A 17,992-nucleotide genomic window follows, 5' to 3' on the forward strand; every position below is an offset into this window, starting at 1 on the left:
TACTGATGTGCTAAGGATTGCAAACCTATCCTGCCAAATCCTTACATAACCAGGGCTTCAAATGCAAAGCGAAAACGGCAAGGTTCTGCGGGAGGCAGCAAACCACGGATACTGGTTTCTAACACGCACACGCAACATGCAACTATTCGTTAATGTCTCCTGCTGCAAAGAAGTGCAATGTTAAAGCAAATACCACACCAAATTGTTTTGAAAGAATGTACATGTGGGATAATACCTCTGCCAGTGAAGAGGTTACAACAGGGCTGGGCAACTCCAGCCCTCAAGGGCCACTAACGGGTCAGGTTTTCAGGATCGCTCAGCTTGGCACAGGTGGCTCAATCAGTGGCTCAGTCTTCGGCTGCATCACCTGTGCTGAAGCAGGGATATCCTGAAAACCTGACCTGTGGGTGGCCCTTGAGGACTGGAGTTGGTCACCCCTGGGTTATAAAGTATCACTATGTATTGGATTAAGATTACATCATTAAGGATTTAAACGTGTGAAAAAGGTGTATGTGCTACAGCGCTAATGCTAAATGAAAAGTAGTGTGCTATAAACCCTACCAGTAATAACTACAGTGCCTAAAAATTAGGAAGGCTGCCAGGAACAAATATAGATTAAACTATATATACACAACAAAAACAAAAAAATATGCCGGCGCCTCAAAAAGTCAATATGCCCCTGAGGAAGTGAGGCACTCTCACGAAACGCGTAGGGTTGTGGGTAATCAATCGTTTGCCAGTTATCATAGGATATCTCCAGAGATTGGGACAATATTGCACGTAGTGCCGAGGCGAATTACATCCGCGTATGTGCGCGCATCCTAGGCTCTGCCGGGTGGAATGTAGCGCCGAGCTGATAGCCGTCCGTACATGCGCGCACGATCTGCGTGGGAGCGCGAGGCCGGCGCACGGGACGACACGTGGAGGTGGAGGTGCAGCGGTCGGTTCCGCATTTGTGGTGGTCCACATGGCCGGGGGACGGTCCTTCACCGGTGAGGACTTCAGCCCCTGAGACTGGACACTACCCGTGGAGTTACTACTTGCGGTGTCTACCTTTATTTGGCTTCTTACAACTATCAAGAATCAGAGGATTTCTAGGTCAACAGGACTGGTTCATGCCATATGGTCAGGACTTTCACTGTAATATTGACTTTTTGAGGTGCCGGCATATTTTTTTTGTATTAAGGATTTAAAGCAGCAGTTCAAGCTGCCGCTTTTTCCTCCCTTTAATATGCGCATCAATACAATCCACACAATCATAAGTAATTGGCTAAGTTGCCAATCAGCGAAGATTCGGCTCCGGGGTTCACTAAATGGCTGCAGAAAAGTATTAACTCAGTATCTGTGACTTTGTAAATGGTTGCTATAGAAACAAAAATGCTTGTTACATTATACATTAAAAATGTCATTCAGAGTTGTTTTTAAAAAAATGCTACAAGTATTTTCTAATAGAAAAGAACTGAATTAAAAAAAAAAAAAAAAAAAAAATAGGATATTGCTTGGTCTGCAGCTTTAAAGCAGCAGTCCAAGCTGCTGTACCCACTCCCCTCCCCTTTAATATGTGCATCAGTACAATCAACACAATGATAAGTAATTAGCTAAATTGCCGATCAGTGAAGATCCAGCTTGGGGGTTCAATAAATGGCTGTCAGTGCAGCAGAAGATGCAAAGTTCTATGGGGAAGATAATGTGACCAGGCAGTCACTAGATACAATTGGTGCACTGCTAGAGAGAGGGCAGGGCTCAAAAAAGGGGTGTGCCAGAGCCTGTTTCAGAAGAGGAAGGGGGTGTGACTTTGTAAATGGTTGCTATAGAAACAAAAAATTGCTTGTTACATTATAATACATTAAAAATGTCATTCAGACCATTTAAAAAAATGCTACAAGTATTTTCTCATAGTACAGAACGGATTTAAAAACAAACAAAAAACACATATGTAGGATATTGCTTGGTCTGCAGCTTTAACGGTTACCTTAAACTAACCAATAATAAATGTAAAAAAATACCTTCAAGAACTGACACTCAACAGTTACCCTGAAAATATGCAAGCAAGGGCTCATAACACATCCACAGGACCATAAGAAATATGATGCATTTATTGCAGGTACTGGCTTAAATGGAGATTACGGGGTCAGCGGCTAAATTCCTTTTTTTTTCCCATCAAAAGATGCAACTAAATGACTCCTTTGTTATTAGACTTAGGTCACAATGTAAAATGTCACTGATAAACTGTAAGCCGATTTGGAAAGTAGCGCAGGGTTTGTGTATTTGTATTCGTTAAAAGCATCGCCAATTCTCTTTCCCTAGCAGTTCTCCTGGCTTTGAACACATACATACATATACACATACATACATACGTGTTACTGACGCATTCTGTTATATGGGTAGGTTTGAGTTCAAATTGTTTTGCTTGTCAGGCTCATAACTATTCATTACCAGTAATAGTAATAATACATTTCCATAACAGCAAATAGATATTTTGTCAGAACGGTATAAGACAAACATATTACTCACTGAAAGACATGTGAAGGCTTTTGGCTTGGGGTAAAGCAGCAGCAGCAGGCACCCCAGGAGAATTTATTTAACAAGGATGGGAACAAGCGGGTCCCCAGAGATGAAATGTGACATTTTCAGTTCCAGGAACCTCCTGGTTCCCGAGATACACGGGGAAACAAAATGGCGGTTAAACCACTTGAGTGCCCATGGCGTATCCACCATGACCATGTTTCAGCACCTGAGACACCCCCGCCCCTCCGGCTTCCGACTCATTTTAAAAAGAGGGGGCATTTAACTTAAAATGCCAAAAAATACATTTTCTGTGACAAAATGAACGGGGCTTAAACCTTTCTGAGCAAGGAGAAGACGGAATATTTGATAGGGGATATGCTGGCCAGAAACACGCAGCTTCTATACCACGCAATTAGCTGAAGCTGGGTACGCTACATTGTTCTTTGGCTAGCAGCAGGATCGGCCGGCATTTTTGTCACACACGTGTGAACAATGGGGGTTACACTCAGGCTGGGAATACAGAGTCCCTGGGGGTGACCAGCTCACATAGCCGACATTTTTGTTGGCTGGATAAAACTGGTACATAAATACACATGGGAAAACAGCAGCACGCGGTGTATTTTTAGTGCACTGACAGTCTAGCCTTTCTTTAAGATCTTTCAAAACAAATTGCCAACCAAATCATAAAATTGGGCATTTGTGGGGCTATTTTTAACAATAAGTAGCCTGCACAGCGTTTAAACGCACAACATATGTTTTGGGGGGGAGCGGGGGGGGTTCAAGCAATTTTAGACTGCATAAAGGAAAATAACGATCTTAGACTCTTTCGCTTTGTTAACCCAACAGTTCATAAAACATTGCAGAATACCAACTGGCCATTACAGAAGGAACACGAACGCTGACTTGTGTTGAATATTGTTGATGTCTTGCGACTTGAAATGCAAAACAAAGGTCTGTGTATCAAGGCAAAATAACCGCCGATTATCAAAGAAAAAAGTACTATTGAAATCAATAGGATTTATTCTGTGATACATATGGGGCAGATTTTTTTTGCCCGACAATGCCACCACTTTTGCCTTGATACACAGGCCCCAGTTTCTAAGCCCTCTCTGGCACTGAAGGGGTGAAAACACTGGATACTCGTCCATATATATATCGCTTCCATTATTATTTCAGAACTGCTACAGCAAAACAAAGGGGCCAATTCACCAAGGGACCTATTCAATGTGCTGGCTGCCCCCCGTTTAGGAATATTTAAACAATATTTATTTTAACGGGACTTAAACCTTCCGGAGCATGGGGAAGCTTCACAGCATATCGAAGAAAAAAAGCCTAAACAGCAAACGTGTTAAAAATGATTCCACTGGGCAATTATGCCAATAGTTTTCCAATTAACACCCTGTTGAAACAGCATGGAATATATCTCATTTATTTCAACCATTTACTGCCAGATATCCCCCAGTGAAATAAAAAGTGCATTAGTTATTTGTAATAATAGTTCATTGGCAGAATTCACCGGGAAAGACATATCAGGATTTGCATGTAAAAATTTAAAGCAGCAATCCCGCTATTTTGACCCCTCTGTATCCTATCTTGACCGGATGGGAATCCGCACGGTTCAGCTCCAGGGCAGCCCCCTATTTCCAGCCCTGGGGTGCCCTGTTTCCAAGACACCTAGCGGTGAAATTACCGGCATTACCTCCTGGTTTCGCTCTAGGATTGAAATGATCGTTCAATGGATGACACTGCGACTTCCGATTGGCTTGCAGGACAGTGACATTTGAACTGTCATTTTGTTTCCCCTAAAGGGGCTTCAATACTGGTAGCTTCACTGGTATCAATGGAACTGGAGCGTCCCCAGAGCTGAAAATAACACGGTTCCCATGCTGTGAACAAACAAGCAGCCTGGGTTGCGGCTTTAGTTCTGAAGTAACTCCAGGGACATCCTGGGTATAATATGGCAGAGGGATTCAATTCACTGTACAGGTAGTCCTCGTTATCCAACGTTTCACTTTACAATGAATGGCATATCCAACGCTTTACAATGCCACCCTATGGGCCGTTTTTCGATGCCAGAACGCGTTATCCGACGCTCACCGCCACCGATTAACATGGGACTCGCTTTACAACGGTTTCACTATCCAACGCTACTTCCAGAACCGATTCCATTGGATAACCGAGGACTGCCTGTACGTGGGACAGATGCTAATAACTAGAAGTAAGCAACATTTGCAGCTAGAAGTGACTGCAACTTAAGGCTTTACTGTATTTACAATCTGATAAACAGTTAAAGTAACATTTAGGTACCAACCTCTGGAGTTAATTTCTTCTTTTTAGGCGGCATATCTTCGGATTTGCTCTCTGCTAACTTCTTCTTTCTCTCATTTTTATCTGCAGCGAGGGTCTTGTTTTTTGCCATTCTGAAAGAGACGTGAAATGTTCAGCACATGTCAAATATCTGATCGTACAAAATATCAAAGGGAAAGCGATGCAGGGCCAATAATCTAGCAATCTGTACTAATCTAATTAGTCACTTCACTGTATGTAAAATCCCTATCTTCTTCTTTGCAGATGCTTCACAATTCAATAACAAACCACATACCTAAAATAAATATTTTAACTGTTCTACTATTCCACTAGAGATGGATGACCATGCAATATTTACATATTTTAAACTGTATGATGTAGTCACAAATCATATGGATAATATAGAAGTAAAAAATGTAAACCAAATAATATTTGTGTAATCTTGATAATCAGTCATGGATATTATTACATGAAACTGTAATTTTAAAATACCCAGATTCTCAAGTGTTAACTGCAGGAACAGTATTCGTTTAAATACATATATACGTTGGCTATACAGATTAATGATTGACTTATAATGTACTTGGAGCATGGCAATAAGAAAAAGGTTATGCTTTTTAGTATATTTCTCCTAAATCTGCATTCACCACAGGAGTTTTTAGAAATGAATGTTTATATTTTGTAGTCTGCTCTATTCACATCAATGCTCCTCACCTCTAAAGATGATATCCCATCTACCACTCATTGCAAGGTTTTATTTTACGAAATAAAAAAAAAGGAACTTTAATCGGTCTTGAAGTTTGCATCTAAAAATACAACTTTGCTCATGAAGCGGCCATCCTTGCACATTTTTTTTTATTTCTCTTGACCAATGAGGAGTTCTGCTTGCAAACACTAAACACCTTTCCTTCCCCAGTTCTCAGATCAGCATACATGTTTTTTTAAGTATAAAAATTTTTTTGCAGTCTTTAATTTCAGATTATAGTTAAACATGCATCTGTTTTTGCATCAGTACTGCAGCTAGAACATTTTACCAATCAGTCCCCTTAGTGATTAACCCCTGCACCACACCATGAGTCTGTACTTTAGTTCCCCCCCTCCATCACAGAAAGGGTGAAAGACTACTGAGAGCCCCATGCTCAGCACCCACAAGGTTCCCACTAAGCAAGACATCCAATTGATCGGGACGCTGCAACTAAACATATGGACAAGTCACCCTGCTTGCCTCCCCACGTGTGCTTACTGTGCCAGGAGTTGCTTCCGCCTTCTCTTCCACTCCGCGCGCACGATGACGTCACACGCACCGCCCACGGCAAATCCAGCCTTCTGTGATGATGCATGGTGCGATGTAAAGCAGTGCGCATGCGCAGTCGTTTCGGTCCTTTCTTTGCTACAATGTAGCACGCCTCTTTATCAGAGTGACTTGTATGTGGTAACATCAGCAGCGCGCAGCGGCATTGTGTGCTCACTGATTTAAGGCAGAATGATACCATTTAATTCCGTGTTCTGAGTTTAGATCATTCATTTGGATTACAGGAACTTGTCTCAGTTGCAGCTATTCTATGGTGTTAATCAAACACGTGTCAAGCACAAGTGAAGGCTGCGCTTATAGTGCCGGAGACGCGTCGTCGCTTCAAAACAAGTGGATGGTCGCGATCACTGGAAGTCATCTCAATTTGATTTTTTCAGCAACCGCAGCCTGACGTCGCCGTCACTATCAGCGCAGCCTAAATCTGCGGTCCCAGTAACAGCCTGTGCGCACGGCGCGGCGTGCGCTGTGCGTGTAAGCACCGCCCCTCAATGGGGCTGGGCCCAGTACGCACCGTCACGCTGAAGGTGCAGCCGCGCCCTACTGCAAGGTTTTATCCAACTCAAATTGAGTTTGCTCCTTGCAACGGAGGCGTGGCCACGCCCCCACCGGCGGTTCACCCAATGAGGGCGAACCAGCCGCGTGACGTAATGGCCACGTCCTCGCTAATACCCGACCACGCCCCCTCCCATCGCAAGCTCCCTCTCTCCCTGTCAGACCGCAGATCGCGGTTAGCGCTGTGCACGCGCCGCCCCCCCCACCGGGCACACGTGTCACAGACATTACTGGGACCGCAGCCTTACAAGTCTGGTTGTCCTCTCTAGGGAATCACTGGGTTCTAAACCCTAAGATGGTATTTTTTTTTTAATAAAATAGTGATGTTTTTGAAGTGAAACTTCTTTGCTGGCACCTACCACAAAACTACATCTCACAGGACTGAACTAGCTGAATGGAGACGAAAAAACGTTACTGCCATGAGTGTGCACGAGTGCGTGCACGCTACTCTACACTTCTGCACCCCCTCTGGCTACACTTGTATTAACAGAAGCAGCCGGCGCACATGCGCAAAAGCAAACTGAGTCACTCAGCACACGGCTACAGAAACACACTCATACATACACACACATACACATAACTAACACACACACACACACATACAGGGCAGAAGATAGATTTCCCGGGGGCCCAGGACTAGAGTTATGTCCGGGCCCACCATTTCACACCTCACGAGTAGCCTCTATTTCCCACCCTCCTCCCATGTATTTCTCCCCCTCCGTCTGACTCCCTCTTCCTCAATCATCCCCCCTCCCGACTCAAATGTATTTCTCTCCCCTGCGTCTCATTCTTACTCCCTCTATTCCTCACTCACTCTCTCACTCCCCACTCTCACTCAATCCCCCCTACAAAATACATATAACCCCACTCCCCCAATACATTTTAAAAAGCACCCTACTCCCCCAATACATTTTAAAAAGCACCCTACTCCCAATACATTTTAAAAAGCCCCCCACTCCCCCAATATATTTAAAAAAGCCCCCACTCCAATACATTCTAAAAAGCCCACCACTCACTCAATAAGTTTTAAAAAGCCCCCTGCTTCCCCAATACATTTTAAAAAGCCCCCACTCCCCCAATACATATAAAAAGACCCCCCACCCCGCCAATACATATTAAAAAGACCCCCCCAATACATATTAAAAAGACCTCCACCCCGCAATACATATAAACAAGATCCCCAATACATATTAAAAATACCCCCCACTCCCCCAATACATATAAACAAGACCCCCACTCCCCCAATACATATAAACACCCCCAAAAAATATATTTTTTAAAACAGACTTACCTTGTGGATGGTCTGCGGGGGGCCCGTCCGGCCGGCACTGCAAGTTGGGCCAGACTTCTGGCCAGGCCGGCTGTCGGTCCTCTCGCGGCCGGGCCCCAGCTCTCACTATCTGCAGGCCTCTATCCCTCTGTCCCATGCCGAGCTGACGCATGCCGGGTCTCCCTCCATGCCATTGTGCACCGGATGCTGGGCCAACCCTACCTTGGCGCACTGATGTCACAGAGGCCCATCTGCGTTGGACAGTGATAGAGGTCTGCATCTGAGAGAGAGCCGGGGCCCGGCCGGGAGAGGACCGGCAGCTGGGACGGGCCAAAGTTGCGCTGCCGGGCTCCCCTCCCCCACCGGGCCCGGGACACCTGTACCTTCTGTCCCCCCTTGTTGGTGGCTCCGCACACATAAGTAACACACACAACAAACACACAACACACACATACATTTTAAGATTATTATAATATATTCACTGTAATGCTTATTTTTTGTTTTTAAAAGGGGGGCTATGTGCCGAACACACGCGTTCTAACCCAAACTTGTTTCTGTTCTCTGTCACTGAAATTGTACTTTGATTATTATGATTTTATTTGAATTAAAGACTTTAGAGAGTAACAGCATTTACATCCCTTTTAAATCCAAAATATATGTATCTTCATTTCGTGATCATAACTCATTTGTATAATGTATTGCAATTTCTGCTGAAAAAAAATACTCAAAAAACTTTCATTCAATCAAAATTATAAAAATCACAATACAATTTCTATGACAAAACAACAAAGAAGTTTCACTTACAACGTGCGTGCTCTGCAGACACACCATATTCTTCCATTGTTTTCTGGTAATAAATGTCACGGGAGATCAGAACTTTTAACACCTTAATACCCGGATCCTTTGATTGAGCAAAGCAAGAGATAAAATAAATTGCGATTTATTTACAGAATGAACATACACAGCTTGATTTACAATTACAACGAAAAATACACTTACTAGTTACGCTGTTAAGTCTGGTTACAGGATGGATCTTTCACGGCATGATGAATCTTGTTACATGATGGAACTCCTTCCCCATGGGCTGAATGGGTTTTTTATGCACTAAACAGTCCTATATTTAACCCATGCAGCCAATCTACTCTGTGAGAATAATTCCTTCCCCCCTATCACGAAGTTGCCAATACTTTTCAAACCTGGTAGAGGGGCTTCTCTGTCTGCTTTGGGCATGTGCCAACTTTGTACCTTGGCCACTTAGCATATGATACAAAAATTATATATCAATGGCGCTCTGCACTAGTGAAATATAAACATATAATATATAGTAATGGAAATATACAACCAGTGGCGTGGATGTTTCTCCAAAAGTAAGAAGGTATCAGGCAGTGGATATATAAGAGTATCCCCTCTATGGATGGCTGCTGCTGCACCGGACTGCTGGGCTCACACGTGTGTTGTTAGCCGTGGATAGTGCTTGCTCCCTCTGTTTGTAGCATAAGCCTCTGTGCGCCCTGGACACGGAAGATTCTTCCTGCTCAGCTGTTGAAAGCGCGCCAAACGGAGCTGTAGTGAACGCGGATGGATATCCGCCTGGATTCGGCAGCCAACGGACATCTGCTAGCAGGTTCCAAGGGGGACAGGATTCACCACCGAGTCTGGAGGACCTCTTAGAAACACCCTACGCGTTTCGAAAGTCTAGCTTTCTTCCTCAGGGGTAAACGTAGCTTTCAACAGCTGAGCAGGAAGAATCTTCCGTGTCCAGGGCGCACAGAGGCTTATGCTACAAACAGAGGGAGCAAGCACTATCCACGGCTAACAACACACGTGCGGATATCCATCCGCGTTCACTACAGCTCCGTTTGGCGCGCTTTCAACAGCTGAGCAGGAAGAATCTTCCGTGTCCAGGGCGCACAGAGGCTTATGCTACAAACAGAGGGAGCAAGCACTATCCACGGCTAACAACACACGTGTGAGCCCAGCAGTCCGGTGCAGCAGCAGCCATCCATAGAGGGGATACTCTTATATATCCACTGCCTGATACCTTCTTACTTTTGGAGAAACATCCACGCCACTGGTTGTATATTTCCATTACTATATATTATATGTTTATATTTCACTAGTGCAGAGCGCCATTGATATATAATTTTTGTACTGTTTGATACCTGACTGGGGTTCAGGGATATATCATAGGCTGCCTACACTTTAGGATATAGCGCTACCTATTTGTTTTGTATCACTTAGCATATGAGGTTCGTCCCCTCTACCTGGCGCCACTCAGTCTGGGCAGAGTAGCCATTTGCCAGGATGGCTTATTGAAATTCTCTTCCTTTCCCCCTCCTTGCTAACAAAAGGTTTAACACTCCCATATCCTGGACTGCCTTTGAAGCTTAGAGGGCAGAGTTGCCACTCTGCCTCTGGCGTGTTAGATGAAAATCCCCATATGCCTAACATGTTGGTACAATTAAAATAGAGGGACGTTAATTCATCCATTTTTTTATATAACTCTATAAAAATTGTGCGACATGATAGTTCCTGGTGCTCACAGCAAATCTCACGGCGCTAGGAGCTTCCTACCGAAAGTTAGCAAAAAGCCTCCTACTATACTGCTAGCTGCTGGGTTTTAAAACCATTTTTCCTTTCACACGCTTACACGAAAACACTGCCACAGTTATACACATAATCTTAAAAATGACTTTACTCTGAACCCCCCTGGTTCTGGGGTTCGCGGGCATATACCGGGGGACCTGAATGTAATTCATTCCCCTGCCCGGTCTTACTATTCTGGTCTGTGCTGAAGCAGGGAAATGTCCGCTGCTTAACTCTCCAGGAATAATAAGACACACATATACAGTTTTATCACAAAACACAGTGTTTCTGCCATGATTGGGTTGCAGAGCTGACATTTTACTATTCCCCAATATGGCTCAGGGGCACCCAGCCGGGCCAAATACCTTTATTAATGGCCTGGGTACCCCTTCACCGTCACAATAAACCAGTTATTTTTATTCTTCGTTGAATAGAATATGGCACTGTCCTCTCATGAGACTAATGGTGCCCATTTGATTACAGGGTTTCTAGGATAAACTAAAAGACAAATTGCAAAGCAATGCACAGCGGAATTCTGTAGCAACAATGTATTATGCCGTGATTATATGATTATACTGAAAAACGCCAGCGTCGTCTCTTGGCGTGACGCAGCACAGCACAAAAACAAAATGCATAAATCCAATTACAATAAACATACCAGTAGAGGCGTGCGCGTCGCCTGGAGCTGCAGGGCGGACGACTGGTGAGGAGACAGAGGAATTTTTGGCAGGCGACGGTCGTGTCACGTGAGCGGTTCAGCCAATGATGTCAATCGCACAATTGCTGTTCTAGGTTCAGCCTTGTGGGAAATGGGCCTCTGGGTGCACAACTGTGACGTCTCATGGTGGGCAACTTACTTATTTCCTTGTTAATTGGGGGGGGTTGGGGGAGTTTACGAGCCGTGAGTATGGTCACGTCAGTATCTAACTTCAAAGCATTGAAGTAGAGGATCACAGTTACTATTCTGCATACTCTCACTGCACAGGGATTCGGTCACCTCCACACTTCCATCATGCTCGGGAGACCCTTGCAACTGCTCACATCTCCACCACAAAATGTACCCTTGGCAGCCGTGAGCATGCAAGTTTCACTGAAGGATTGAAGTGCACCCACAATCCTGAGAAAGATGAGGTGATGTAGAAAGTAGAGTACCAATATTCTTTCTTTTTGTTTTATATATATATATATATATATAGTTTTTTTATTGGGTTTACAAGCATTAAACAACAACATTACAATACAGAAAAAACCCACTAAGAAACACAGAAAACCATAGCACACGGGTTCCTAGCACACAATATAAATGACTGTAAGACGTTGGGTATGTGCCAACAAAGTGTAAATTGTATTCTGAAAATTGACGTGCTAAGAGCATCAGTACATGGGTGTAAAAAGTCTGTACAAGCTAAATGGTGGAACTTAAGGCCGCGATTATAGTGCCTGATTATAGTGCCTGGCGTCACATGCGCCAACCTGCACTGAGGTTCGGGGAGGCGTGGCCATGATGTAACGTGAGCGGTTCGCCTTCATTGGCTGAACCGCGCACGTGACCCGGCTGTCGGGCGGCAAAGACAGAATTGTTTGTCTTCTCGCGTGCTCTATGGGCGGCCTCATAAAGAATAGGGCTGCTGTTCATGCCGCGCATGCGCGTGCGCGCCGTCGCTGCCATTATAATCTCTTGTCCAAGGGAGAAGGTGGGGGAAGGGAGTGTCACAAACAGGGTACAAACAAAGGGGGAGAAAAACCCACTGGGGGAAGGAAAAATGCGGAAAGGTGAGGGAGGCAACGTTTTGGGTAATAGACCCCTTCTACAGGCCCATTCTCAGTCGCAGATGGGAATATGGTACTTCCATGTAACCTCACCACACAGTCCTCCCTCACGTGGACTAAATACGAATAATAACACACCAATGTATAACGGATCAGATAAATAGAGTATCATGGAATAGGCTCAGTCAGTAAGGCAATCTACTCTGACCTATAGTACAATGTGCACACCACCTCTTATTAGAGAAACTACTTAACGATGGAAAATCATCAGTGCATGTTCTATGACTAGGACACATGTTCTATGACTAGGCACACATGTTCTATGACTAGGCACACATGTTCTATGACTAGGCACACATGTTCTATGACTAGGCACACATGTTCTATGACTAGGCACACATGTTCGTTGACTAGGCACACATGTTCTATGACTAGGCACACATGTTCTATGACTAGGCACACATGTTCTATGACTAGGCACACATGTTCTATGACTAGGCACACATGTTCTACGACTAGGCACACATGTTCTATGACTAGGCACACATGTTCGTTGACTGCGGGTCCCATGTTAATCGGCAGCGGTGACCTTCGGATAAGTGGGTCCTGTGTCGAACAATGCGCCCGGGGTACTGCATTGTGTGGCGCCGGAAACTGGGACGTCGGTAAGCGAGGACCACCTCTATTGCTAAAAAATCAAGGCAACAGATTGGACTATCTGGGAGGCAATGGGGCTCCCATATGCATCAAGTGTGGACTAAACCCCAAAACACAGCAGGTTCGGATAAGATGGTAACGATGTGTCCCCGTCAGCGAAATCAGCCTGGGAGGGGCGGCGCACAACATTTACACAAAATCATTTTTAGTATTGCTCATCATACTTACAGGGTTCCCCCCTCTCCGGGTTTGACCCAGAGACTCCGGGTTCGGGTACTTACCTCCGGGCTACGGGTTGTCAATCTCTGGGAGGCGGCGGGGTGCGGCAGGGTGCGGCAGCCTCTCTGGCACTCTCCGTTATTTTCCTGCAATTTCCCCTTCAACTGCAGCTAACATGGCTGCGTGGCATCAAACGAACGCTACGTGACGTCATGACGCCACGCGGCGTCATGTTGCCATGGCATGATGTCACGTTGCGTCTGGTTGCCATGGCAACGCGGCGTCATTTGATGCCGCGCAGTCATGTTCACTGCATTGGGAGGGGGAATTGCAGCAGGATGCCGGGAGACGCCGCCGCACCACGCCGCCAAGTAAGGGTTTTTACCCCCCTCCGGGTTGGCCTTCAGTAGAAGGTGGCAACCCTGCAAACTTACAATTTCAAAATTCAACACGTTAACACAAATACTAATAAGTAAAAGATAAAACAGATAATAGCATTTTCAAAGATTAACATCAAAGCTGTCGCCACGCAGCCCCCTAACAGAATCTGGCATAAGACTCCCCATTCACTATCTCCCCCATCAACAACATACTGTCATATTTCCTCAAGGGCGAAATAAATTGTGACCCATCCCAATCAGTCTGAGGCGACCCCAAGAGGTATGCTGAAATGTGTGTGTGATTGAATCCCTCTCTTGTTGCGACATTGTATCAATAAACTTCCCTTTTTTTTTTAAATCTATCGGTTCTCGATTCTTTATTCGTCTCGGCTTCTAATTTGTCCGTCATCAATTTATTCATATATCGTTTAAAATATCTAAAGTGGGGGGGGGGGGGGGGGGGGGGTTCAGGCTTTATCCATTTCACCAGCACTGTTTTCCTTGCTGCAAGTAAGGCTGAGTCCATGCTCCCTGCTTGCTCGCTGAGGCGCGCTGAGGCTCAGGGAAAGCGGGTGCTTTCCCTGGCCTTGCGATTGCTTACCGCACGCGCTCTCAGCAGGCCGTCAGGGGGCGGTCCAGGGGCAGTCCGGGGGCGGGCGGGCGCGTCACTGGCCGGGGGCGGGCCAGTGACGTCACGGAGCTGGTTCGCCCTCATTGGGCGAACCGCTCACGTGACCGGCTGTCTCGCCGGCAAGCAGGGAAATTTTAAATTCCCCTAAGACCTGCGCTTCCGCAAGCGCGCGGAAGCGCAGGTGAGCCCCTACTACAGCCGCTCTAATTGCGGCTGTAGGGTCTCAATGCTGAGCAGGAGTGCGCGTCAGCACGCTTCCGCAAGCAAGCAGCAAACATGGCCGAGGCCTAAGACAATCTCTGCTATTCTTGGGACATTGTTCCTTAGGCTGGGTCCCCGCTGGTGCTGAGCACGCTCATGCTTGGAGAGCGCTCCAAGCATGAGGGCCGGGTGTCCTGCAGTTACACGCGCGCGCGCGGGGGGGCTGGGCATTGCGGGTAGTTGAGCGCGCTGGAAAGTTAGTTTTTTGTGTGTACCTGAACGCCGGTGAGCGTGTGTGCCCGCGCACGAGCACGCGCGCACAGCGTGAGCGGGGACTTGCATATTATATCTATATATGTAAGTAACCGCCACTAGCGGGGACGCAGCCTTACATTGACCTCTTTCCAACTTTCCATATTTCCCAACAGCAAGGCTAAGGGCTCTTTTATTGTAGTTACCCCAACAACTTATTGTATACATTGCAGAACTTTATCCCAAAAATCAGAAATAACCAGACAATCCCACAAACAGTGTGTTAAATCTGCTCTTTCCTGGGAGCACATGGGGCACTTATTTTTAGTTTTCTCTATCCCCTTATAATTGATATCAAAAGCATAATAGGCCCTATGCAGTATCGTATAATGCATCTCTCTCCACACCTCATAAATTATCATTTTCCTAACCCGAGTTAACCCTTCGAGTAACAGGTCAACTCCTTCAATTCCTGGGAAATCTTTTTCCCATCTAGTGAACATTTTTCTTAGATCCGTCCCATAGCCCTTGGCCCTAATCCAATCATATAAATCTGAGATAGTACCAAATATTCTATTAGCATTCAAAAAAATACATCAAACAAATCTATTTGATTTATAACTTTCCATACTCTTGCAATAATACATTACTTGTATAGAAGTACCAATATTCTAACATGTAAATAACATATATACTACTTGATTTAAATGAGTAAAAATTAGACTAGGTGTGTTGAACAATTATTAGTAGTAGTTAACGTTTAAAGATCTCTGCAATGTACCAATTAAACAACAAACATAAAATCTTATATGGTTTAAAAAAAAATCAGTTTTGTTGTATTAAAATAGCTTTTTTTTTTTTTTTTTTTTTAACTCAATGCCATTTTAATGAGATTTAAAGCATCCTTTGATTTCTATAGCAGGTTTTCACCCACCTCCCCAGCAGTGCAAGTTCTTTGTAACACTTTCCTGTTTGGGATAATTTGCTGCAAATGTTCCCAGCAGTTTGAGCTGTAAACTGTAAAAAAAAAAAAAAGATAATGTAAGGATACATTGTAGCTGCTGAGTTACACTGGCTGAAGCAGCCATTAAGTTATGCACACAATCAGGATTTTGACAGATTTATAACAGGAGCACCAAATGATTACCAGTTTACGTAAGAGTGTAGAATTATCCATTGTTACATGCTTTACATATACAAATAATTAAAAAAAGAAAAAAGTTGGGAAGTAGCATTGCTGCAGTTCAGTCAATATCCAGCATGTGTGTTTTTTTTAATAAATCAGTTCTGTAGTAAGAAAAAATACTTTTAGCATTTTCTGTTTAAAAAAAAACAACTTTGAAAGACCAATTTTATTGTATTCTATTTTAACAAGCATGCTTGTTCCTATAGCAACGATTTACATTCCCCGTATTTAAAGATGTCGCCAAACTTTGCCGATCACTAGACGGAGAACGAATTGACCGGCAGCTATGCAGTTCTTTAGGTTATTAGAGATTGCCCACATGAAACTATTGAAGTAAAATAATAAATTAAAAAAAGACTGAACTGCAGCTTTAATACAATACATCTTAATATATATTTCTGAAAGCATTGTATGTATGTATGTTTCCCTGGTGTGTTCCCTGTCCCTAGCGGCAATCTCATTGGTCCCTTGGCCCGCCCGCCCGCCCCCGCACACCTCTCATTGGCCTCACACACTCACACCACTGCTTCAGGCTCCCTTGCAGCTCACCTTCCCCCCTCCCGGTGGCCGTCACTCTCCCCCGTCACCCGGACCGCAGCTCACCTTCCCCCCCCCCCCGGACAGGCCCCGCACCTTCCCCACTCCCGGTGGCCATCACTCTCCCCCGTCACACGGACAGGCCCTGCACCTTCCCTGCTGCACGTTTCCCGGTGGCTCGCGCTCACAGGTGCAGAGATGGGGCGCGTGCGCAGCGCTCCCCGGACGGGAGGAGGGAGAGCAGAGAAGGGCCAGGCGCGCGACAATCGGAGGAGCGCGGGAGAGAGGAGCGGTGCTGTGAGTCCTGGCAGAGGTGAGGGGGCTTTGTGTGTGCGTGGGGAGAGGGGGGGACAGTGTGTGTGGGACACCGTGTGTGTGTGGGGGGGGGGGACAGTGTGTGTGTGGGGGAGGGGGGGGACAGTGTGTGTGTGGGGGAGGGGGGGACAGTGTGTGTGTGGGGGAGGGGGGGACAGTGTGTGGGGGAGGGGGGACAGTGTGTGTGTGTGTGTGTGAGGGGGGAACAGTGTGTGTGTGTGTGGGGGGACAGTGTGTGGGGGGGAGAGAGGGGGACAGTGTGTGTGGGACACCGTGTGTGTGTGGGGGGGAGGGACAGTGTGTGTGTGGGGGAGGGTGGGACAGTGTGTGTGTGGGGGAGGGGGGGACAGTGTGTGTGTGGGGGGGGACAGTGTGTGTGTGGGGGAGGGGGTGGCAGTGTGTGTGTGGGGGAGGGGGGGACAGTGTGTGTGGGGGGGAGGGGGGGGGACAGTGTGTGTGTGTGAGGGGGCGACAGTGTGTGGGGGAGGGGGGACAGTGTGTGTGTGTGGGGGGGACAGTATGACTCCTGGGCAACGCCGGGTCTCTCAGCTAGTATACAATAATAAAACGTGTTCCGCTGAGTTGAGTGTTAGAAGGCTGCACTATTGATATACAACAAAATAAATGTCTTGTTTCTTATAGTTACAAGTGATTTTAATAGTGAGGGAAAAGTTCTACAACAGAGCTATGGTTTTATGGTTCTTTATTTGACATACAAAGTGATTTATTAATGAAACCGCATAACCCAACCTCATATATTATTAACAAAACACCTTACAGGTAGGTGACCTGTTCAAAATGTATAATAATGACCTGCCCGTTGCCCAGCAATGATGTAGTAGCATGAGATAAGCACATATACCAGCCGAACCCCATTGGTGGACTGTTAGGCCGAGATCACGGTGCCTGCTTCAGCCGCACGCTTCCGTGCATGCTTCCGCCGCGCACTCCTGGAGCCCCAGCTGTCAGTGCACTAGCTGCAAGAGTTGGGTTGCAGCCGATTGAGGGTGTTGCGGGGGCGTCGAGAACGCGCCATGGAGCTGGTTCTCCCTTATTGGCTGAACCTACGCTTACACACATTTTTAACTCCTCCCTCTGCTCTGGAACCTTTCCATCCTCCTTCAAACATGCAACAGTCATACCATTACTCAAAAACAGCAAGCTTGACCCTACCTGTCTTTCTAACTATCGACCTGTCTCCCTCCTGCCTTTTGCCTCTAAACTCCTTGAACGTCTTGTATTCTCTCGCTTGCTCCATTTTCTCAACACCTATTCTCTCCTAGACCCTCTACAATCTGGCTTCCGCACT

At 45.8% G+C, this 17,992-nt stretch overlaps 1 protein-coding gene across 2 annotated transcripts in view; it reads right to left on the minus strand.

Annotated features, from left to right (window-relative positions):
• CHLSN (cholesin) overlaps positions 1-15,656 on the minus strand; it is a 164,307-nt gene extending 148,651 nt beyond the window's left edge. Inside the window, exons 1-2 of one of the 2 annotated variants that reach the window (XM_075565520.1) lie at positions 15,580-15,656; positions 4,820-4,928 (exon numbers count right to left, since the gene is read on the minus strand). In XM_075565520.1, coding sequence (XP_075421635.1) covers positions 4,820-4,927 — 108 coding nt within the window. In that variant the 5' untranslated portion in view covers position 4,928; positions 15,580-15,656. Of the gene's footprint in view, positions 1-4,819; positions 4,929-6,058; positions 6,140-15,579 lie in introns of those variants that run through there. The other variant, XM_075565519.1, reaches the window with a different exon arrangement.
• Positions 15,657-17,992: the final 2,336 nt, after the last annotated feature.

The sequence above is a fragment of the Ascaphus truei genome, chromosome 11 (genome assembly GCF_040206685.1).
Source record: "Ascaphus truei isolate aAscTru1 chromosome 11, aAscTru1.hap1, whole genome shotgun sequence".
NCBI classification, from domain to species: Eukaryota; Metazoa; Chordata; class Amphibia; order Anura; family Ascaphidae; genus Ascaphus; species Ascaphus truei.